The sequence below is a fragment of the Polyodon spathula genome, chromosome 4 (genome assembly GCF_017654505.1).
Source record: "Polyodon spathula isolate WHYD16114869_AA chromosome 4, ASM1765450v1, whole genome shotgun sequence".
Taxonomy (NCBI): domain Eukaryota; kingdom Metazoa; phylum Chordata; class Actinopteri; order Acipenseriformes; family Polyodontidae; genus Polyodon; species Polyodon spathula.
The window spans coordinates 95,103,573-95,128,507 of record NC_054537.1 but is presented as its reverse complement, the minus strand read 5'-3'; the positions used below and the strand labels follow the sequence as shown (position 1 = coordinate 95,128,507).

General features: G+C 40.0%; 1 protein-coding gene across 37 annotated transcripts in view; it reads right to left on the bottom strand.

Moving 5' to 3' along the window:
• Nucleotides 1-24,935, bottom strand: part of LOC121315174 (focal adhesion kinase 1) — a 185,298-nt gene that overhangs the window by 63,237 nt on the left and 97,126 nt on the right. For all 37 annotated transcript variants that reach the window (XM_041249201.1, XM_041249200.1, XM_041249187.1 and 34 more), the window contains 10 exons: nucleotides 18,738-18,825; nucleotides 14,712-14,791; nucleotides 14,365-14,427; nucleotides 10,312-10,366; nucleotides 8,204-8,344; nucleotides 7,857-7,934; nucleotides 6,713-6,820; nucleotides 5,518-5,635; nucleotides 3,105-3,135; nucleotides 1,981-2,033 (listed from right to left, as the gene is read on the bottom strand). In XM_041249201.1, the coding sequence (XP_041105135.1) occupies nucleotides 1,981-2,033; nucleotides 3,105-3,135; nucleotides 5,518-5,635; nucleotides 6,713-6,820; nucleotides 7,857-7,934; nucleotides 8,204-8,344; nucleotides 10,312-10,366; nucleotides 14,365-14,427; nucleotides 14,712-14,791; nucleotides 18,738-18,825 (815 nt within the window). The remainder of the gene's footprint in view (nucleotides 1-1,980; nucleotides 2,034-3,104; nucleotides 3,136-5,517; nucleotides 5,636-6,712; nucleotides 6,821-7,856; nucleotides 7,935-8,203; nucleotides 8,345-10,311; nucleotides 10,367-14,364; nucleotides 14,428-14,711; nucleotides 14,792-18,737; nucleotides 18,826-24,935) is intronic.

Genomic DNA, 24,935 nt, shown 5'->3' with positions numbered 1-24,935 from the left:
TGATGAATGCGTATGGGATAATCGCTGAAGAAACGAGGTTGCTGATTGCACCACTACACCTCACCTTCGTATATTATCTGGGATACCTGTGTGAACACTCATACAGAAGGCTGATGGTTTTTTATACAAGTCGTATTAACAGAGAATACAAACATCCAAGTTAAAGAGCCATCTATGACCACCAAACATCCAATCAAAAGCATTCTGGACAGTATTCCAGACCAGCCCCAAATCAATTCAGTCTATTTTAGCACTGGTTACTGCTGGTGCTGCCTGCGAATGTCTGTGAACTGCTGGCAGGTACATTGTCAGAGACTCATTTGCATGACATTAGGGTAGTGATGGCTGTTGCAGAAATGTAGAGTACAGATAAACCAGCTTTATATCAAGATTGTCGTGCAGGCATAATTTGTGATAAAAAGCGGGTCATGACAGAAACCGGGTTTCATGCTTGCCTATGACAGCACATTACAAGTGTGAGAAAAAAAGAAAGAAAACTAACGGTGAATTAAAGAGCAGTGTTTCTATCCTGTCGTTTAGTCGTTCTTTACATTTAAACACATGCATACAGTTAACTACAGGACAAATACGTTTGGTATCATTAACTGGAACTAAACAGTTTGTGTCGTTATGTAAAAAAACGACACAAAAAAGGCATGAATTGTAGACTGATGAGAGCTATCAATTAGGCACTGAACTTGGTGGATTTTTTTGTGAATAAGATTATGTTAAAAAAGAAAAACTGGTGACGCTGGTGTTCTGTAACTGAACTGTGTCCTGTTAAGACCGCCCAAGCATCACTTGACAGGCTGCACAAAATGTGAGTTCATCAGCCAAGATGATTGATTATTGGTTGTTTGTTGCATTGGAAATTAATTCCACCATGTGGTTACTTAGTAAAGCCCAGCAACGCAGCATTTGACAGGCTGCACAAAACATGACAATAAGCGGGTTTGTGAGATGATATTAAGAGAGGTAATTTCTCAAAAAACCTGTGGTGCACGGCGAGTGGTTTTTGAAAAATCGTGATAATAAAAGGGGCATGATATTAAGCGAAGTGATATGAAATGGGTTCAACTGTATTTAATATTTCCTGTACACAGGTTTATAGCACAAACCTAATCGTAGACAGGAGCATCTGGTTCAGTGCAGGACAAGAGAGACACACTTGCAACATTAGTTTCAATTGGGTCAATAGTTACTCTAGTATATCTAAGGTCACACATCGCCATATTATAATAAAACCATGAATGTGAAGCTCTTTGTGACACTGTGTCATTCTTTACTATACCATGTAAGCATTTATTTTAAATACAACACAGACTAAGAACTTCAGCACACAAGCAAAGAAATGTGGTTTTATTTTTCAGATGCATGTAAAGCTATGAGGGAAGACAGTCCTCTATGTTTTGCCAAACTGTAAAATGTACTTTATTTTTTGAGCCTCACACATACTAAATACCATGAGGTAGAAGCCAGTAAGTATTTGCTTTGGCATTTATAGTAACACCAACTGGAACAAACATATTAGTTTGTGTTAGAAAATGAAATCCTTCAAGACACACTTGCCACTCTGATGCAAAACTTGCTTCTATATTTTATTGTCAGTGAATGCCAAATGTCTTAAATGAGCTGTCTCACAAATCTATTGAACGAACATGACTGTTTTGTTTGTTGTCAGAATCTGATATTCAGAATCTGACAACAAACAAAACCTTTCACCTGTTTATTCAAAACCTTCAGTCAAACTTTGCAAATGTACACAACGTCTAACAATTTCTAACTTATTTTCCAAAGGTCATTCAAAAATTACAAAACTTCATTTCATATATACTAAAAAAGAATCTGTTAAACATCCCACAAATACAGCACATATTTAAAAGAAATTGCATAATATAAAGCTTGTTTCCTCTCTTTTCAATGTCATACATTGTGTGCCACCTTTTATCTACCTTATATCGGTGACAGCAACTCCCTTACCTGAGACCGAGACAGTCCGCGTCCGAACCCCCTGCTTGTCGTTGTTGCCAAGCCTGTAAAACAAAGGTTTGAATCGGTGAATGCTGTACATTCTCCACTGTGGAAGTGCAACTATGAATTCATTCTTTCTATCCAGACTCCTGGGTATTCTCCAGAAATCAGCTGGACCGTTCCATTAAGGGGAGGGGTGTGTTTAAAACTTTGATAAATGGGTGCAACCACCAGGAACTAAAAGAGGTGGGTGAAAGAGCTCTTAAAAGAAGCTAATTCACATTACAGCACACAGAGAAATTCCAAGCAATTCAGCCAAAAGCAGAGAGAAGCTTGTGTTGTTTTTTTCAGAAGGAACCTGAAATCTTATCTGTAGTCTGAAAGTCTTTCCAGATGTTTAAAAAAAGAAAAAACAAAGTTTTGGCATTAAACCATTTTACCTTATTTGACTAAAGCAGTGCTCCAAAGAGCACAGTAATAAACACAACACAAAACTCAAGAGGGATGGGGGTATCTCTGAAAACACTGAAAGTATTCCAATCAAAACCATTCAAAATCAAGCCATCGTTCATCTTGTAAATATATAAAATTGTTCAGGATTTCAATGTTTTTTTAGTCCTGTTTAGATTGTTAACTAAGTTTTAAGGAATGTTTTATGTTTATAAACACAACCTAAGAAACCTTCTCTGAAGCAGTTGAAAATGTTACATGAACTGCAAGCTTCACTTAATTAATGAAAACGGGTTTTAGAAAAAACATTCTTTAAAAGTTCTGTGAATATGGGTCCATCATATCTTAACTGCACAGGTACTGCATCATCCTTATCTGAACGAATATAATAAAACTTATGTGTGATGCATGGTTTTGTTACCTGAAAAAGACACATTTAAAGGAATATTCAGAGATGTATATAACTGAACATGTGCAGAGGCACCAATCGACAAACACATTTACAGTATACATAATCTATACAAGGCAGGAAAGAAGATTATGCAAAACATGGGTACCAATCACAATGCAATTCTGAAAACACAGGCATTTTCTTTGGGGTGGGGGTGGGGAATGATACTGCAATGGTAAAGTTTCCACACACAAATGTCAACAAGCTTAAGAGAAAATGATGGCAAACTTACTTTGGGATTGATGGCAAGGCTCGCTCTCCCTCTGTAAGATAGACAAAAAGATTGATGAAACAGCAAACCCAGTTCAAAAACTGTACATGCCACCCAGACCCATGTGCAGACAGCATATTAACATTGACTGTTTCTAAAAGCACGGTTACTCAAAATACCATGTAGTATTAAAAGAAAGAATATTGCTGCAGACTTAAGACAAAAAACCTCTATCCACAGCATTACAGCCATTCTAGCTTTTAGTGTCAGCTCAATTGACACACCACAGACCTTTTGTACCGGTAACTCACAATTAGGGCTCACAGGAAGACCTGGAATGGTTCAAACTGCTACACAACGGGCTTTTTAAATAATTCCCTGCACGGTGAGACTGAAAATTAAAATTGGTTATGCCAAAAACTTCTCCCCCTTGAGAATGTGTTCCAGGAGGTCATGGTACAGCTTTCCAATAACACGGGTTCAGTAGGTCTAGGGGGAACCAGTTTGTTCTTGTATTCATGACTGAACAAGGTGCTAATGTATTCATTCAACTGACACATGTACAGGACCACTTGCACAAGCAGCACAGTTTCATATCATTCCTGTAGCTGGGTTTCTTCCAGGTCCAGAAAAACTCCACACCCCTACTTTCTCATGGGTGGAGTTCATCAGAACCAGTAAGAAACAATGTATCGAACCACTTGTACAAACAGCACAGTTCTTCTGGCAGAGACCGAGAATGCTGTAATTACCTGTAGCTGGGTTTCTTCCAGGTCCAGATGAACTCCACACCCCTACTTTCTCATGTGTGGAGTTCATCAGGACCAGTAAGAAACAATGTATCGAGCCACTTGTACAAACAGCACAGTTCTACTGGCCGAGACCGAGAATGCTGTAATTACCGAGCTGGGTTTCTTCCAATGCTGTAATTACCTGTAGCTGGGTTTCTTCCAGGTCCAGATGAACTCCACACCCCTACTTTCTCATGTGTGGAGTTCATCAGAACCAGCAAGAAACAATGTATCGAGCCACTTGTACAAACAGCACAGTTCTACTGGCCGAGACCGAGAATGCTGTAATTACCTGTAGCTGGGTTTCTTCCAGGTCCAGATGAACTCCACGCCCCTACTTTCTCATGTGTGGAGTTCATCAGAACCAGTAAGAAACAATGTATCGCTGTTTCACAACACTGTACAAAAAGAGGTGCAGACCACACACACACATACATACATTTTCCTTAAAGACACTTTTTGGGCTATTTATCCAATCTATATCTGCCTAACTATACTTGTGTTTCTTAGAATGCAATGCTTTTACCATATTCGTTTGGTGCCCACACAAATTCAAATACAGTACAAAGGGATGCACTTAATCCTTTCAGCCTGAATGGCAATACACTATGTATGTTATTAAAAAGAAAGACATCCTATACATAGCATCTCATTACAACCAAATACTAACCAATTCAGTGGAACCGTAATTGAATATCCAAATGTTCAGAATCCTAACCAGGGCTATGTTACTTCTGAAGTCGCAATATCAGCTTGCATCAAAGTTTCGATGCAGCTTCACTTTGAGGGACTCATTTTCTTCGGCAGATGCCATACTTTGTTTTAGCATTTGCATATTTATTTTTGTTGAAATATGCTACAGTACATATTGGTTAAAAACAAAAAGAAGAAATACAGAGACACAAATCAGCAGCATCCCCAGCTATAAATCCTTCAAGATAAATGATCCTAATGTGGCTCTGAGGCCATGTGTACAATGTAACCCACTTGGCACAGGATTATATGCTTGGGACTCTTATCAGAAAGCGAGGCAGTACCAATCCTGCACCCTAATCTGACTAGTGCGCCGGAAGGCAATGTGTTACACTGCACAACAACAGTATCACTGACTAATGCTAAGCAAGTCTAGTGTCCTAGTCCATTACAGCATAACACGCTGGACTGTTATGCACTGGAAGTTTATAGTAATTCCTGAAGGTGCAACTTGCAGCTTTTAAAATAACGTTAGTAAAAAAAAAAAAAAAAAAAAAAAACAGAAAATGCAGAACCGTAGAAAAACTCTATTCTGTCAGTCTGATAGCCTTCTCAGTAAATATTACACCTACATTGAACAGGGTATGTAAAATTACTGAGGCAATACAGCTGATTGCTTATGTAAACTGCACAAACATTACTGATCTATGTACTATTCTGTATCCTAAAGTCTGTTTTAAATTATTAAGGCCTTTCTAAATAACAAATCAAAACAACTCATTTTCAGTCTGTGCTAATGGTTGTTGTGTTTGCCAGTGATGCTGCTGCCCCACCCCCTCTCAATCTCCTACATTCTACAAACCAAGTGCATTTTTAATGCTGACAAAAAAACAAGCTGCTTAAAAACCTGAATACAGACAGTGAGGAGCGATGCGGTTGTGTCTTCATACCTTTCTGTGGTCGGATAATGAAGGACTGGGAGGCCCCTTTTACCAGCCGGCAGTAGCCATCTATCAGGTCAGCCATGTTTTCTGCAATATTCAGCGATGGCGTTGTCACTGTTAGAGGCTGCAAAACACCAAGCCAACAAAGAGGCATTATCTATCTCCACTGCAACTGCTCAGTATCACACAGCTGCCCCATTACATCAGAGCACTGCTCGCAAATACAGACACACACACAGACTTCTCATCTAGGCAGGGTCGGGGGGCATTGTCAGCAGAGGTAAAATGAAGCCATTGAACTGGAGAGGATCTCCGCACACACCTGCACCTTGTCAACTGTTGTGTGCATTAGTTAGTGAACTTCAAAATACAATTCTGATTTATCCTTTCCCAGAGTGCTGGACTCATCCATGGCACTGCCTGTACAAACTGCTTACATCTACTGTAGATCAACAGCAATGAAAGACTTAAGCTGTCCACCTTGAATAATTATCAGAGGTCATAATCAGCTGCCACTTTCAAACTATGCTTCAATTTGGCCATTTTCATAACCATTTTCGATTGCATTAATCTGTATTTAAAAAATAGGAATTAGTCAACTCATTCTAGTACAAGATTTGTTCAGCAAAAAACTGGCTAGAACCTAATAATAAATAAATAAACAAACAAACACTGAATTGCTTCTAGGGAGCACTTTTAAAACAAAGAGAAAACAAGTAAACACCCCATACAAGAAACTGAAATAAATGAAAAATGCAATAGTGTGCGCTAATGTGGACCTATTGATGTCAAAGCAATGTACAGCAAGTTCCTATGAAGTGTTGTGATTCATAGGGCAATGCTCACAAAGTGATACTGTTTAATCTTTTGCAATTAACTCAACACCTGTAAGGGGGGCTAAACTGATGGGATTTACTGGACATGAATGCACTGACACTATTTCCATAGCTGTTCCTCCAGTCACAGTGCTTCTCTTTCACACTGTACAGAAACAGCATGTAACGACTGAAGCACTGTGCTGCAAGGCAATGTATTTATACTACATTGTGTACGCATACAGGAAGGGAGACAGTGTGACACATTGTTCTCACTGTCGCTTACTTCAGGGGCTCCTGCTATCTTGAGCTGCAGCATTCCTTTGCAATCCTTCTCATATACAGGAAGTGAGACACTGTACCACACTGTTCTCACTGTCACTTACTTCAGGGGCTCCTGCTACCTTGAGCTGCAGCATTCCTTTCCGATCCTTGTCTTCGCTGTTTGAATACTGGATAGTCTGCACTTGGTTAAAGTTAGCCAGGAGGGTCGGCTAAATAAAAGACAAAAGACAAAAGTGGAAAACAGAATTGCATTACAACGATTGCAAATTCAAGCGCAAGAACAATGATGAAGGGGAGCCAGTCGATCCATCAACGCTTCAAAGGATCCCAAAGACGATGTGGCTCGGTAACCCATTCCACACAGTCCCCACTCTGCAAACACAAGGTCCACTTCCCTGTTTTTAATTCCACACACTCCCCACTCTGCAAACACAGGGTCCACTTCCCTGTTTCTAATTCCACACAGTCCCCACTTTGCAAACACAAGGTCCACTTCCCTGTTTCTAATTCCACACAGTCTCCACTTTGCAAACACAAGGTCCACTTCCCTGTTTCTAATTCCATACACTCCCCACTTTGCAAACATAGGGTCCACTTCCCTGTTTCTAATTCCACACAGTCCTCACTCTGCAAACACAAGGCCCACTTCCCTGTTTCTAATTCCATGCACTCCCCACTTTGCAAACACAGGGTCCACTTCCCTGTTTCTAATTCCCCAGCTTCAAACTGTTTAATCTTGCCATGGTCTCTGTTCTGCTCTTGAAACAGTGACTTTATTGATTTTTTTTTTGTATATACTCACACATTGTTGGTGAAACCCTAGCCCCTTTGTGGTGGATCCAGCTACCAGAGAACATCAGGACTACTCTGTCTCTCGTTGTCTTCCACTGCCTCCTCAACACCAGCCTGTTTAGACTGCATTTGTAGATCTCCTACTCTGCACTGGACTTCCCTGATCTACGCACCACATTACTGGATCCTCAGCTGATGCACTATCCTTGCACTATTACTATGTCATTGTAGATATAAATTGCTGTAATCCTAACTTGTTGCATCTTATTTCACATTGTACTTGTATAATTTGCACTTACTGTAAACTACACTGTATTGATATATTGCCTTGCATTGTAACCCTGTACTGCCCTGTAACACCTGTAAGTTACCTGGGATAAAGGAGTCTGCCAAATAAATAAATAAATAAATGCAGATGAAGATGTGTAAAGAAATCACACAAGTCATACGTACAGTGGAGCCCTTGTCTGTAAGGTAGCAGATTCCTTCTTCTGGTCCAATCGCCAGCTCCACTGAGATAATCCAGCTTGACTGTTGGATAAAGAGCACAGACAATCAGGAACCACAGCACCAGGAGAACTACAATGCAGGCTCCACATCATGGGCTAAGACACACTCTCAGGTTCTGCCTTTACACTTGTACAGCAGGTGTCACTGTTGAGCAAGGATCTGCATAAATAACAATAACACAGACACCCAACTACTGATCACAGATAATAAAAAAATACTGATTACTGGAAACTCAGTTCTCAGTTCAAGGATTTTTATACAATGTGTTATCCTAACTTAAAAGTACATACCCCAAGAGCACATTTAAAACACTCCTTGTCAAATCTGTAAACCGGTGACAGAATCTCAAATAATTTGAGAATGCTCTGCTCATCATTGAGGTTGGCAAACTGCCTGAAGGTCTGTTGGATTAATTTCCGTAGTGTTTTAGCCTAAAAAAATAAATAAAATGCAACAGTGTGAATAAACAGTAAACTACAACATAACAAAACACTTCAAATAACAATGCAATGACCATCCAAATTGTTTATTTGAGTTGACCTGTAGCGAAACTGTGCAGCAATGCGACAAAATGAATAAAACCTATGCTTTTGATAAGTATCTTTCACACTACAGGCAGCATGAAATTAAATAGATTAAAGGCAGTTTGTATCGAATGCGAGTTGCCTGTTCATTGTATTGTGTAACAGGTCAAATCCCCCGCGGTGACGTCACTGGCAACACGTTGCCAGCGCATTGACTCGTGTAACAAGTCCTTTACACAACACCTACATCTTGCTACAACTGTTTAAATAACTTGCCTGTATTTTTTCTTTTCATTGTTAACATCCTGACAACTTTTTACACTTGTAACTTTAAACTCTGTTTCAAAGCTCTTTTCAAAATATCCACGCTAGTGCACTGATAGAGTAAGGCTTATTGTCTTCATGCACTGATTTAGAGCATGCTGAAAGGTAAGAACTTGGACTAATTAGGTGCATTTATTTAAAATGTTCTATACATTCTATATATAATATGGCTCTTTGAACTAAAATGATATACCGTATTACTTAGACTTGGCGCTGCGTCGTTTATTTTAAATTGATCAAAATGACTGCGACGTTTAAAGGACGGTCATTATACGAGGGCGACCTTTATTAATAATACTACGGTTTTCAAACTCTGCAATATTTTATTACATGACTTATCACATTTAATAGGGTAGCCTACCTGTATGTAGCAGCGTGTGTGGCTAACCTACTTTGACTACAGTACATTTATCGGTGACAGTTACTGAGAGCCTTTTAGGTGGGAGTTGAAAGGTTATGGGATTACTGTACCAGCGAATCAGGAGTGTGTATTAGTTGTTAAGGGGCGGGACAATGCTGGTGTGGCAGTTAAATCCAAGAGTGTGATGTAGTTGTTTTTCTGCACCAAAAATTACCTCAGAATATCAGCTCGATTTGTGTAAAAACTACAATATATCCTACTCAGTTATATATTTTTTTTCTCAATGTAACTTGCTTGTTTGTAACTTCTCTGCAAGAGAAACCAAAACTAAATCTTCTCATAGATAGTAAACACATTGTTTTTATTTGTATGGGATTGAGTACGAGAATTACAATTGAACTAAAAACAAAACAACAAAAGCACCTATAAGAACTTCAGAAGGGCTGCTGTTGTGTACGTAGTTTATCTTGCATTTTCTTTCAGAACTGTAATACCATAAAATAAACTGTGCTTACTATTTGTGTGTACATTAGCTTGTAATTTACATGCTAGATTGAGGCTCCCGTCTCTTCGGGGCATTACATGTATATAGTCAGTAATAGTCACATTTATTTGTTTATCTTGTGTTGGGTTTTTTTAGTAGTGGGAGAAAAAAATACCTTAATGTTTCTTTATTGATAGCAGCGTTTATTCGAGGGCGGCCTCTATTATAAAGCTGATATATGACTGTGGCGTCAATATGAGGGCGTTGCCAAATTGAAGGAATACGGTGTGTGTGTGTGTGTGTGTGTGTGTGTGTGTGTGTATATATATATACACACATACAGTGTCACACTCTGCATGCCCTACACTTTGCGCAGCACTGATTGAGAGGACGAAACTCTAACCACAGTAAACAGTAACCACTTTAAAGTTATAAGTGTAAAAAGTTGTCAGGATGTTATTACTGTCTTGGCAATAATTATAAATGCGATCTTACCAGAGCACTTCATAATACTACTGAAACTTCCTTCAGCTGCTATCACTGTTAAAGCTACTGGGCATTACTAATTCCCTCATGAAATTACCAGTATAGTTTTTAGAGCACCAGAAACGTAACCTGTAACAAGTGATAGATAAAAACAAAACAAAACAAAAAAAACACTTACAAAGACAATGCTGAAACACTTAATGCAATGATTACTCTGACCTTGACTGACTCCAGTAAACTTGCAGGGAAGAATCTTCTCAAGCCTACATCTTTCCTGTGGGGACGATTGAAACAATATGTTTGGTTAAGACAGCCTTGACATTTAAAGTGCTGCAGAACATCCTGCAGCATTCACAAGAAACTCCATTATTTTAGTTTTGATGCAACAATGTTGTCGGTATCACAGCAAAATATACTTTGCTTTTATCTCGTAATCTGTAACATTTAAATACACATCATAATAATAATAATAATAATAATAATAATAATAATAATAATAATAATAATAATACATACTAATGCTGGTCACATATTATATCTAGAATGAAGTACACCTGACTCAACAACACATGCAGTCACAGGCTTCAGATTCAAAATCACACTACTGGCAAGTTACTTGACTAAATAAACACCACACTGTGCTTCAGTATTTATCGTTGTATTGACTGCACTAATAGATTACGCTCGTAAGAGTTTAAGATATAAATGTGAAATCAATCTTTGGGCCTGAGGTCATAACTTTTTATGATCATCATTTTTAAAATGTCAAAATCAATCTGAGAAGAAGCAAACTAAAATAAACTTAACCATACAAAATCGTTACACTGCTACACATTTGTTCACTGGTACCATGCTACAGTAAGTGACACACTCACTTGGAAAAGAAGTAAAACATATCTGGCAGACTGCTGCATTGCTTTGCCTTCACTTAAGTCTCTTTGGGGAGGGTTTTAAACATCAGTACAATTAAATGGCTATTAGACGCTAACAGATAAATTCCAGGCACTATTTTTAAAGATATTGGTTACAGCAGGCCTTGAAAAACAGTGTCTGGACACCATTTCAACACAGGCGACAGTGGTGCTGCGCTCACAAGGCTACCATGAAACTGGCTGAGCGCTTTGTAGGTGCGCCACTAAAACACAAACGCGAAAGACAACAAATCACAAACATCTACTATATTCAGCATACACTTCAGTTTAAATAGACCGTGACTCATACTGATTAATTTGCTATGGAAATGTATACCTGTCATGTATTATGTAATATATAAATTCTCCCTGATGCAAATCGGTTTTAGTCAATATGAGTAAGACAGCATATCTGAAGGATTCTGATAGACAGCTAACAGTAAAGGCTGGTGTGGCAGGGACTTCACAGTTAAGACCACAAGAAACAGAAAGTGCTGACAATGTTCTGACTCTTTTTTTGTCCAAGACGAGTCTCAGCCTAATTGGCAGTGTGGGGAACTGAACTGTGCAATATTCAGGCTGCCAGCTTGAGAACAAACATGGATAAATGCAAATAAATACATTCACCTCTGTATCTTTCTCATCTGTTGCAGCTGAACTGCAGCCTCTTACATGAACCGTTATGTTAAACTAAATAGGACCACGGTATCAATTTATATTGGATTACAGTACTCAGAAACTCTGTTGTAAAGTAGGTGACTTGTCATTTTTTATTTTTATAAAAGGTTTGACTGTTCTTTTTGTGGTTGAACTTTTTGTGGAGATTAAATGTGTTCAGTAGAAACAAAAACTGAACTGAATCGACTGAAACAAAGGTAGTCTTTTCATTAGATACGCTTATTACTGAAGTAGCTTGATATCTACATCGAGCTCAGTTTCTTGTCAGAGTTAAGCCACCACTGCACTTTAAACTGCACTGATAATTGTTATTGGGGAGTATTTAATCTAAAAACCCTACCAACTCGAGAAAGAACCACTGCTCTACAGCAGCACATCACCCTTACACACAATGCTAGCGCACTGCCTGTGGGACGCACCAGCAGGGTTGAAATACTCTATATTAACTTCTGACGACCCCTCTCAGGCAATGTGGGAATGAGTAACAGAGTCTGCCAGTAACAATTTGACATAAAATCCAGAAATCTGATAATCAGTTAAAAAAATAAAAAAAAATAAGTGGAAACACATCATTTTGAATAAGGTAATAATAAGGTACAATAATACACTTTAACGTGACCTCTGTCTTCTGAGTTTTCTTCCTTCTTTGCTGAATTACAAAATAAAAAAGTAAAGCCACTGTATTTGAAATACAGTTAAAACACCGTTCAACAGGGGGCTCCCGAGTGTCGCAGCCACGTGAGTGCAGGATGTGCCCTATAGCCTGGACGTTGCCGGTTCGAGTCTGGGCTATTCCACAGCCAACCATGGATGGGAGTTCCCAGGAGGCGGCGCTCAATTGGCTGAGCATCGCCGAGGGGGGGGGTTTAGGTCGGCCAGGGTGTCCTCAGCTCACTGCGCACCAGCGACCCCTGTAGTCTGGCCGGGTGCCTGTGGGCTTGCCTGTTAGCTGCCCAGGAGCTGCGTTGTCCTCCTAGGCTGTAGCTCCTGGGCGGCTGCATGGTGAATCCGCAGTGTGTAAAGAAGCGGGCGGCTGACGGTACACGCTTCGGAGGACAGCGTGTGTTCATCTTCACCGCTCCCGAGTCAGAGCAGGGGTGCTAGCGGTGAGCAGAGCATAAATAATAACTGGCCATTTCAAACTGGGAGAAAATTACAAAAATAAATGGCAACGACTAAATTTATTAAAAAAAAAAAAACACCATTCAACAATACAATGATCCCTGAGCTGTTTTCACCATTCAACAATACAATGATCCCTGAGCTGTTTTCACCATTCAACAATACAATGATCCCTGAGCTGTTTTGCTTCAGACCGTTTTATTTTTCTGTTCCACAGATACATCCTTTACTGTATATAACAGAAAGGGCTAGCTTACTGTAGCTACCACTTACTGTAGTGGACTACCATTATAATATCTGTCATCAGGGATTTTCAAATAACAGTGCCACCCAGCAGTCAAATGCTGGAATAGCTGAATCTGAATTTGGTAATCTGGATTTTAAAACAGGACACTGCAGGTCCGACAACAATGCCTTTTCTTGCAGGGAAAAAAAAAAGTGGAAACCCTTGCCTTCAGAGAAGAGGTGCATTTTTCTGGATTTATACTGAATTCTCAGTAAACAGACAAAGAAGGTCTGAGGTAAAGGTACATCTGACACACCTCCAGGCTCCAGGCTTAGCAAACAACTTCAATATTCAACATTTCCAAACTGGGGAGGGGGAGGGGAAAAGTACTGCATGGAATGTAATTGGTGGCTTTAAATACTACCAAATGGGCCACAATTGGGCCCTGCACAAACCCCAGTAATGGTACTTGCAGACCATACAGATGGCAGAAAAATCAGTATACGGTCGCTACGCTGCACAGCTTCTCAAACTGAGCACAAAGTTGCTGAAATTCCTTTCTGTTGTGTGGGTCAACTCCCTACCACTAGGTGTCCCTGTGTAGCACTGCAACAATTTCTGAGGATAAGCACTGAAACAGTGGCTGGGAAACAGAAGGCTTAAAAAAAAAAAAAAAAAGAAAAAAATCAGTATTTCATGATTTCAAAATCAATATTTCATAAACAATCTCATAGATATGAATGAGCAAAAGCCTCCTTTAAGGTCTAACCCTAAAGCCACCGCTATCATCGATCTTCACGATGCATCTGTCGACTCTCCCTAGTTTATCTAAATCACAGTCACTGCTGGGACCATTACCACTACCTCAAAATGAACAGGCTCGACACGAGTACCTTTAACAGGGCTACTGTTTAGGAGATGACAACAGCAAGTGGTTTAGAGGGAGCATTCTTGTCTGGCCAATAATATGACTGGAATTATTTATCAACCTCTGTATTAATGCAACAGCCAGTGGTGTCAGCCAATTAACGAAGACTTAAAGAAATTAATCCAACAACACAACACAGGCCATAAGAAAGCAGTGCAAGTTTTCTACTATTGTCTATAAGGGGCACAAAAAGAATCAACAAGCACATTAGAGTTACCGTTATCTGTAGATTCTCACTGTCCAGACATACAGCGCTGTATATAAGCAATGAGTTCTATGATAACATCACAAATCAACTGTTACATCATCTGACTTATTTACTGCAGCAGTTTCGCTAAGATAGGGAGATTGAATGCAAGCTACCATTGTAATATTCTTTAGAAAAAGACCTACTGCAGATGACTTACTCTAACAGCTCGTAGTTCGATTTCTTATCCAGAGCATTCCCTCTCATCTCCCTGAAGAACCTCCTGTAAAAATGCAGCAACAAACAAATTAATATTTAAAACAACAAACACTAATAAAAAATAAAGTAAAACCTTGAGTTAATGCTTTGTGATAGATCCCAGAGTGTTCTAAAAGATAAACGGAATGTGAAGCCTAAAGACTTCATTGTCAAATCACAGATCAAAGTTTGCAATTTTCCATAAGTCTGTATTTACTTTGGTGTGGTACAGTAATGCACAGATGCATTTTGATTCCTTTATTTATTCATTTTAAAATACAAATCTTTAGCTTAAATCACCCACTTTACCTGATTTCAAGGCAGCCCAACTTCAAAGCTACGTCCTGGTCTACCTGATCTGCTGTTTCCAACATGTAATCATTTTTTACCTGAAAAACATCATAAGACTAGTTAAAGAATCATCTTGAGTGAGTAGCAGCTGCTTCTTCAGAGGATGTTTCAGTGAAGGGTTTGGAAGCAAAGCAAAGCATATACTGCATGCACTGACCACATGAAGTTAAATTCAGCAGGACACAGAATTAAAGGGTTCATCTATGAGGATTCCAGAAGTGAAATCAATGAAAATCTCACTTTATTCAAACAGCATGTGCACATTTTAATGAACTTTCAATTATCCCACCAAAAAAAAAAAAAAAAAAAAAAAAACAGGTAAGTTCAAATTAATTAGGCTATCTGTATAGTTGCTTAAAGATGTTAAGGATTATTCAGTCCTACTGGGGTTGACTTTGCCCAGAAATTTGTCTTGAAAGCTGGCCACCTGGCTGGACAGCAGTTGAAATTCAACTGTGGAAGGAAAAACTGCCCTGCTGGAGAGGGTACTGGTGCCACTAACAGTAAATCCTATTGAAATTCAGGGTGCAGTCAGTCCAGAGCTACATACAACTGCCAAGTCCTTGCTGTTGTGTGTCACAGAGACACCAGGCTAGGCTTCTTAAAGACTTTCCAGAGGATGACAATTGAAAGACTTTTTCAACATTTTTACAGGAGAAAATAACACTGCTCGGTCATTCCCTATGAAATGGACCAAGGGTCCTCTTTACCTCTATTGCACAAAATTATCTGGTCCAATGAGACGAAAATGTAACTTTTCCTCAAAAATACCCCACAGTATGTTTGTAGAACAAAAAGCCTTTAATGAAGAAACATTGTATCTACAGTTAAATGTGGAGGTGGTTCAATCATGACATGGAGGTTACAATAGTTCAGGGACTGGATACATTCATGAGATTGAAGACAATAAATGCAGCCATGTATCAACACATTCTACAAAGTACAATGAAACTATCTGCTCATAGGCTGATTGGCAAACAGTTTATCTTCCAATACGACAACGACCCAAAGTGTAGGGCTAATCCATTCTGGAATTCTTTAAGAAAACGAAGATACAAGTACTGGAATGGTCTTCTCAATTACCAGATCTCAATCCAATAGAAATGCTTTGGACCGATCTGAAAAAAGCTGCAGCCAAGCATTGCGTATCCAATCTGTCTGAGCTGAAGGAAATATGCAAGAAAACGCCGTTAAGGTTAAGGACTCTAAAGAAAGGTTCCAAAAGGAAGATGCAGACTCTCGGCATGTTTTCCTCCTGTTGTTTTATGATTTCCTTACCAGGTCTCAATCCAATAGGACACAAAAATGTCTGAAAAAAGCTGCAGCCAAGCATTGCGTATCCAATCTGTCTGAGCTGAAGGAAATATGCAGACAGAATGGGCTGAGATCCAACAAGGTTATCCAACAGAATTATCATCAACGTCTGAAAGCCGTAATAAAAGCAAAAGGAGGACACACAAAATACTAAAGCGGGGGGGCGGCAATACTTTTGTTGCCAAATTGTGTATTTTGCTTTTTGTTTTATTAAAACGTGGTTTTACTAAATGCTTGTCCTTAAACTGTTACCTTGATTGGTGGTATAAGTATATGGTGCCGATGCTTCTGTCTGCGACTGTATGTCTTACTGGGAAAAAGGATTATTTACACTGCCCATCTCATCATGAGTTGCTACTACTTGTGCAGTAAAACAGGACATTATTAAACATCAATCATGTCCCTTTATCACTCCTCTGATCTGGGGCAGGTCAGCTTCTGAACCCCTCTATCACTCCTCATAGCAGGGGAGCACAGCCTCTGAACCCCTCTATCACTCCTCATAGCTGGGGAGCACAGCCTCTGAACCCCTCTATCACTCCTCATAGCAGGGGAGCACAGCCTCTGAACCCCTCTATCACTCCTCATAGCAGGGGGAGCACAGCCTCTGAACCCCTCTATCACTCCTCATAGCTGGGGAGCACAACTGAACCCCTCTATCACTCCTCATAGCTGGGGAGCACAGCCTCTGAACCCCTCTATCACTCCTCATAGCAGGGGGAGCACAGCCTCTGAACCCCTCTATCACTCCTCATAGCGGGGGAGCACAGCCTCTGAACCCCTCTATCACTCCTCATAGCTGGGGAGCACAACTGAACCCCTCTATCACTCCTCATAGCTGGGGAGCACAGCCTCTGAACCCCTCTATCACTCCTCATAGCGGGGGAGCACAGCCTCTGAACCCCTCTATCACTCCTCATAGCTGGGGAGCACAACTGAACCCCTCTATCACTCCTCATAGCTGGGGAGCACAGCCTCTGAACCCCTCTATCACTCCTCATAGCTGGGGAGCACAGCCTCTGAACCCCTCTATTACTCCTCATAGCAGGGGAGCACAGCCTCTGAACACCTCTATCACTCCTCATAGCAGGGGAGCACACTACCTGGGGGTTGAGGTGGTGCAGGAGCTCAGCATCTCATAACCGCTATCCTCCACCCCCTGGTGTGACTGTCAATTAGCTTCCTTTTGTGCAGACTGATTTTTTTTTTTTTTTTTTTTAAATTAAGACAGGAACTGATCTTAAATCCCAGAACTAACTTTGCAGCCTGTCCCCTTCCAGCCCCCTACGGTATGTCAGATGGGAATGATAAAAAGGTCTCGGCTATTCTGGAATAGACCCCTCCTCCTATACGGCTTCAAGCATATTATTTAATGGAGGTTTATTTATTTATTTTTATGCCTCACACTGCTGCAGTGAAGTTTTGCTTTTGAGTTCAAATGAGTCAGAAATAACTAGGTTATCTTATTTATAGCAGTAGTGCTCTAGTATTGTATGTTATGTGAAAATGTTAAAAGGCTAGTGGCCTAATCGTGACACCGTTCAATTCCAAGTATAGTTGATTATTATACAATCTGTAGACAATTATGCTGTTATTATTTTACTTTTTGTAATAAAAACATGTCTCAATCAAGATAAAGGGCAGAGCAGCAAAGAAACACAAACTATATTTTTTTTCTATGTATTACAAGGTGATCTAAACAAAAACCCAACAAATCTGTTGTCCGACTACAGTCCCAGCAATGTGCTCGTATATGACCCCAAGCTTTCATACACAGATCACACTGTAGTAAAATTTCCATTACAGATGCTAGTGCAGGTATCAGTGCCTTTAAGGTCAATCTTGTTACAACAAAGCCAAGTAGAAACAGTGGAAACATTTCATTTCATGAGTTTCACTTTTCTATAAAGCGCAGGCACAGTACAAGCATGAGATGACTCAAGGCAATATTACTCATAAAATTTTGCTACTGAAAAATGACATTTAGTAACAGACTTCCAGCTGTTTAAATGAGTACATAGTAGACTGAAGCCCACTGACTTATTTTTATAAGCCTGCAGCCATATATACATCATATACTGATTCCATCAGACTTAAAATTTCTTGGCACTTGATGAAATGCCTTTCCACAGAACCATTACTTTGACAGATGTGCAGTGCATGTACAATATGGGTTGTTCAGATCTGGCTTTACGACTTGGGTCACCCAGATTAATATTTTGTCTCATGATTCAGAAACACATGTGTAAATTAAGAATTGTCTTTTATGTTTTTTTATCAAACTTACGATTTGGATGTTCTCAACTACTGTTTCAAAATGTCTTATCAAAATAAAATATTTTGACATAAAAAAAGATAATTTGACATGAAAAGAATGCAAGACTGTAAAGTGTGCCATGTGTACATACTGCATAGCAGGCGCATCTACAGTGCAGCAGCATATCTGAGATACTGTATGTATCCTCAGCGAGAGAGAACTCCAGTCTCAAAAACTGCCGTTACACAGTTGTAATATTTTTAAATAGTTATTAGTTAGTTAAATCTAATCTTCAAATTGTTTACCCGCTGCCACCGTTTCAAACATATCTTTAAACGATACAAGGATAATTTCTCCCAGTGATGTTCATGGCATATGAAGAGAATGCTCTTGCAGAATGTGCTTAATCATACCTGCTGGTAGAAGTAGTTCAGTGTTGGCTTGTCTTCAGTGAATTGATTTAAAAACCCTTTTGGTAAATAACGAATCCGCAGCTCATACCTGAGAAGACAAGATGACAGAGGTTAATAACGAGCCACTGAGATCTGGATTACTGATCACAGAGCTTTAGTGACTGTATTCTGGATGAGGGATAAAGAGAGGTATAACAACATGTTGTTTTTACAACCCATTAGTGATCCTGTTACTTTTAAAAACTTTTTTTTTTTTTTTTATCAGAGTAAAGTGTGGTTTGTAGCCTAAAAAAGCAACACAAACTCAAAAAAGAGACCACTGACCTCTGTTCCAAGACTACATAAATTATGGGTGTTCACAAGGGACAAGTATGGTCATTCAGAACAGCCTTCACAGCTGGACTACCAACTTCCCTCAAAGGCAATGCGAAGCATGTACTGCACCAGAACTATTCATACACCTTGGAGACTGTACATGCTGAATGAAGAGGTGCAGTCCTGACTGTCCTATCTAACCATACAGCCTACTGTCAGTGTTACGGCGGCTGTTTGCTGTCCAATCTTTACATATACTGACTGACCCCAAATCAGGCTTAATTGTCACTCTACTGTAGTAGTGAGTTGAGCCTCTGCGTGCAGAGTAAGGTCACCATCTTGTCAATGCTGATGTTTGCTTGACATTCATGCTCCCCACCCCCCTGTGTTTTCTATTCACTTACCACTATGCTACCAACAGGGAAACCCAAAACAAAGGGAAAAACACAACGTTTCACTGTTCTTGCAGTGGGACACCTGCACACACGACCGTGAATTACATAATACATAAACAAACAAATACACAAATAAACATAGGTAACAGGTGAAAGGTCTTGTTTACAGAAAGACCACGAGGTAGACAGAACAGTACTGAACTATTCTCAATTAAATCTAAAATCAACCAACACCCTTACCTTCAACAGATACATCTGAAAGACTTCAAAGTCTTTTTTAAAACACCTTTTTTTTCTTATTTTATCTGGAAGCAAACTCTCTAGTTCTCCCATTACATTTTAAAAAGTTTAAATAACAGGCAGCACATGAATAAGCATGGTTTATTAACTCCAATCCCCAGTCCCGCAGTGGGCAGACAGGCCTGGGGTAAAAGTGGTACTGTAGGGTCATGAAACGGGAATGTTCATTTCTGATGTAGCGAAACGACCCAGTTGCCAGGGCGACCCCTTTTCTGTATGCATCACTAGGCTGCCCAGCTGCTGTGTAATTGCACTTTCATTCAGGGCTACAGTGCTGCATTTATTCAGAGAATCTGGCAGAGGCAAGAAATTTGACATGAAACCTAATGTTTAAAAGAAAAACCTCAATAGTTTGCCACCAGAGTGAATCCTCTCCATACTCTGCTGTTAATACCAAATAACCTGATCTCAATTAGTAGCCCATGGTATAGTTCTTGTATGCGTGTATGATATTTATACACACACATTTTCTAAAATTACACTTCATTAGCCAGTAAATCATCTGCATGGATTCTGCTAGTCACGTTTTGATTCAGGTATTAACTGGGAGGTATTGCACAGGTACTGTGCTGTGCCTCAGTTTGTGCACAGTCACATTTGTGTTACGTTGCAGCTGTTTTTTGGAAGACAGTAATCTTGGCTTCTATTTACAGAACGTAGTGTTTTGTTTGTAGTTTAATGTGTTTGCACCCAAAGTTGTATCACTTAATAGGTTTAGAATAAATGGAAACAAATGCCATCTTGTTCTATCCAAGTAAGAGCAAAGTGCTACACTAAACTTGTGACTTCATAATTTTTACAAACAACGGGGGACATGTATCAAGCGCTTGTGACGGCATAAAAAGCCATAGCGCTGAGTTTACACCTAACCTTCCTGAACAAGGAACAGAGGGAAAGTACTGAGAAGAAGGGAGAGTATTCAGGGTCTGCATTACCCTTTCTGATCTCCCCGAGGATGAAATTATAGCTCAATACCAGCTATTTCATTACGTATACTTGGTTTTATCCGTCATATAATAATAATAATAATAATAATAATAATAATAAAAGTCAAGACACTTAGTCAACATGGGTCATTGCCTCTCCAAATGACCTACCTATTGTTCAATTGAGGTAGCCCATTTGGAGGGTAGGCGCTATTTTTCTGATTAGTCTTAGTTTTGGGCTAGTTAACACATTTGGGATGGGGTAAAATTTGTGCTGCGGAAGAGCGCTACTTTACACTCCGCCAATTTAGCTCTGTGTCTTGACACAGGTCCCCCAACATGTCTTTTTAAAGTGATTTTAGAATTACTGCAAGAATACAAACTTTCACATCAAGTCTAAGCACTTGTACTCCTGGCACCAGAAACGCTTCTCTTAATATCCTGAACTCTTAGGGCAGGATATTAAGAGAAGCCCTCACAAACAAGGGCAGCCATATTACCAGGCATTCCAAAAGCACGTTACGTGTGCAGGTCACATGCAGTACAGAAATATACTCATCCTACAGAGCATGTCCGTGTGCAGCTCACAGGTGGTACAGAAATATACACATCCTACAGAGCATGTCCGTGTGCAGCTCACAGGTGGTACAGAAATATACACATCCTACAGAGCATGTCCGTGTGCAGCTCACAGGTGGTACAGAAATATACACATCCTACAGAGCATGTCCGTGTGCAGCTCACAGGTGGTACAGAAATATACACATCCTACAGAGCATGTCCGTCTGCAGCTCACAGGTGGTACAGAAATATACTCATCCTACAGAGCATGTCCGTGTGCAGCTCACAGGTGGTACAGAAATATACTCATCCTACAGAGCATGTCCGTGTGCAGCTCACAGGTGGTACAGAAATATACACATCCTACAGAGCATGTCCGTGTGCAGCTCACAGGTGGTACAGAAATATACTCATCCTACAGAGCATGTCCGTGTGCAGCTCACAGGTGGTACAGAAATATACTCATCCTACAGAGCATGCACAGGGTGCACATTATTGCTTTCGCTTAACAGACTCAAGCACAAGGAGATCAAGGTCACACAATGAACCAGTGGCTGTTGGAACAGGACCCTCGCATCTCCTGGCTTAGTCTGTTGCTCCAGATCATCAGCTACACCGCAGCAAAGCTCATCTCATGTTTGTCAATATGCTGTACACTACTGACAGCTTCCTGCAAAAGAGACTGCAATGCCCTTTCAGGAAGACAGTCAACATGTAATTACATATTGCACTGGAGAATTAAAGCAATCAAGACAACACTTAGTAGATGTCAGGTTGGCATTTTGTTATTCAAGAATGCTGCTTTGGTGTCCGGAGTGTTCTTATAACTGGACATGGTAACGGTGCTTCTTTGTTTTGGATGATTACTGTGCACACACAACACTAACAAAATCATACCACAGTGGTTTGCCTTCCTTTTCCTGCCTAACAATCTTGTCTAATAACTAATGTCATTCGTATCAGACAGCTCACAGTGCACGCACCTCAGGTCACACACAACTGGCATCTCTGAGTAACGTATTAAAATGAATGGCAGTGCCCAAGCTGCACGTCTGCTTATATTTACAGTACCAGTCAAAAGTTTGAGTACACCTGCGTGAAACCAGGTTTTTCATGATTATCTATGCTTTTAACTGTATAAACCTGTCTATAAACACTTAAAATTTCATTATATGATACGTGCACAAATATAAGCTGATAATCATAAGTGAATTGCATTCAAAAATGTAATTTTTAAATGAAAATGTAAATCTTGTCAATTTCAATGAAATGGTCACGCAAAGCAAGGGGATTTCAGTCTGAAGCCCAAGTCAGTTAAGAGTCTGAAATGTGTATAACACAGTGTTTGAACACTGGCCTAAGTATAAAAGTGTCTTTGTTAGATGTTCTCTGAGTTAACTAGCATGTTACCAAATTAACCTTTTGTCACCAATTACTGTTAACAGGTAAGGGTCCATGATTACTATAAATATAGGTAGCATAGGCACAAGTTTGTCATTCCTGAATGTAAGGGAGCAGAAAATGGAAAAATACACTCAGTTAAGCAAAGAACAAATTACTTTAAGAAATGAAGGTCAATCTTTAAGACAAATCGCAAGAACTTTGCAAGTGTCTGTAACTGCTGTGGCCAAGACCATCAAACGATTTGAAGAAACTGGCACTCATGAGGACAAGGTCAGGCAGGACAAGGGTGACCTCAGAATCAGAGAACAAGTCTGCGAAACTGGCGATTAATTGCCCCTGAAATACAAGGTCAGCTAAATGCTACTAGAAGTACAGATGTTTCAACATCAACTGTTCAGGGGAGATTGCGTGAAGCTGGCCTAACTGGAAGAATTGCTGCAAAGAAACCATTGTTAAAGAGTGCAGAATAAGAGGAAGAGACTTGCCTGGGCCAAAAAACACAGAAACTGGACATTTGAGGAGTGGAAGTCGGTCTTATGGACCGAGGAGTCATAATTTGAAATATTTGGGTCCAACCGCCGAATATTTGCATGGCTATCATAGCATACTTCAGAGGCATGCCATTGTACAGGATTACTGCTAGTTGGGCAGTACTTCATTCTTCAGCAAGATAATGACCCGAAACACGCCTCAAAGTTGTGCAAGAACTATCTGGCAAAGAAGGAAAGTGAAGGACAACTCAATCTAATGACCTGGCCTGCCCAGTCTCCAGACCTCAACTTGTATGGGACGAATTGGACAGAAGAGTCAAAGCAAAGCTACCCAGAAGTGCCCTATATCTCTGGGAATTGCTGCAGAAGAGCTGGGAAGACATGTCGGGTGATTTCCTGCTGAAACTTGTTAACCGCCTTGTGTTTGTGAGGCTGTTATTAAGGCAAAGGCTGGCTATTTTGAGGAATCCAAGATTTAGAGACAATTTTCAATTTTCTTGAACGTTGCTTTGATACTCCTTATGTTTTGTATATCGTAACATAAGTTTTCATTTTCAAGTATTTACAGAAACATACACGACGTAAGACATAGTCAAGTATAAGAAAAACCTAGTTTCCAGCAAGTGCACTCAAACCTTTGACTGGTACTGTACATGCCTTCTTATTAAGTGCATACACATCCACTCCATTAAAAAAAAAACCTGTACACTTCACAAACCTGTACCCGCACTGCACTTTGGAATGCACAACAGTGATCAGCCAGAGGGGTGCACAGGAGATCTGTATCCAGTCAGGTGTGTCAGACAGATTTATTGGGATGCTAAAATCGGCTTTTCTAACTCCTGGTGAGGGGTTTGGAGTGCTAAAAATATTCAACAGATACCTCTACATGCACACATTTAAATCTGGATTTGAAGTTTTGAAGTGCAAAGTGTGGCAAAAAGAAACCAATTGGCAAGAACATGCTACAGTACATATCTGATGTACCAGCAGCTCACGTGACAACAGCATGGAGCACATACAACACAGCATACGAAAACTTTGGTGGGATCTACAACCTCTTTGCTAACGCTGCTGAAGAGCTTGATCGTGGCGGATTCGGTATGTGACGGACACAACAGATTACTGTATTTCTATTATCAGAGAACTACTGTACAGTCCTATCATGAGCAGTCCATAGAAAACATGATCATCTATCAAGGTCCTGGGGAGCCCAGTCTATCTATCTGCTGGTGCTGTCTGTCGCAGTGTCTGTTGGGAGTGCTTGTGGTGTGTGTGCGGAGCTCAGAGTGAGGGAGGGAGTTCTCCGCTGTTTTTTTTCCCCTCTTTCTATTTATTTCTTCTTATGTTAGCATTTAAACCAGACTAACAGTTGGTTCTTTTATAACCTGACTTTTATAAGCTGACTGTCAGCGGAACAGCAGCGATCGCTCTGGCCAAAACAGAGGGAACCCAGAGGGAATCCTGCTAGTCTTTTGCTAATTTGCCATGCAGAAATGGCATTAAGATTATTGTTGATGAAGGTGTTCCTGTTGAAAAATGTGCTACAGAAGTTGAGAAAACAGTAGGTTGTGGCAATATTAAAATCAGCCTCAAAGCTGTCGTTGTCTTTCAGAGTAGTGAAGGAATGGTTCAAAGAATTGTGCAGGAAGGAATAGTTACTAATGAGGTCTAGTTTCAGTATTGCCTCCAGCTGTGTCTGCGTGCAAAAGTTATAATTTTATTATAATGCCATTTCTAAAAAACAAATGACTGATTAAAGAGCTGAGCTGCCACGGAGAGCTCATGTCAGGGATCACATTGATC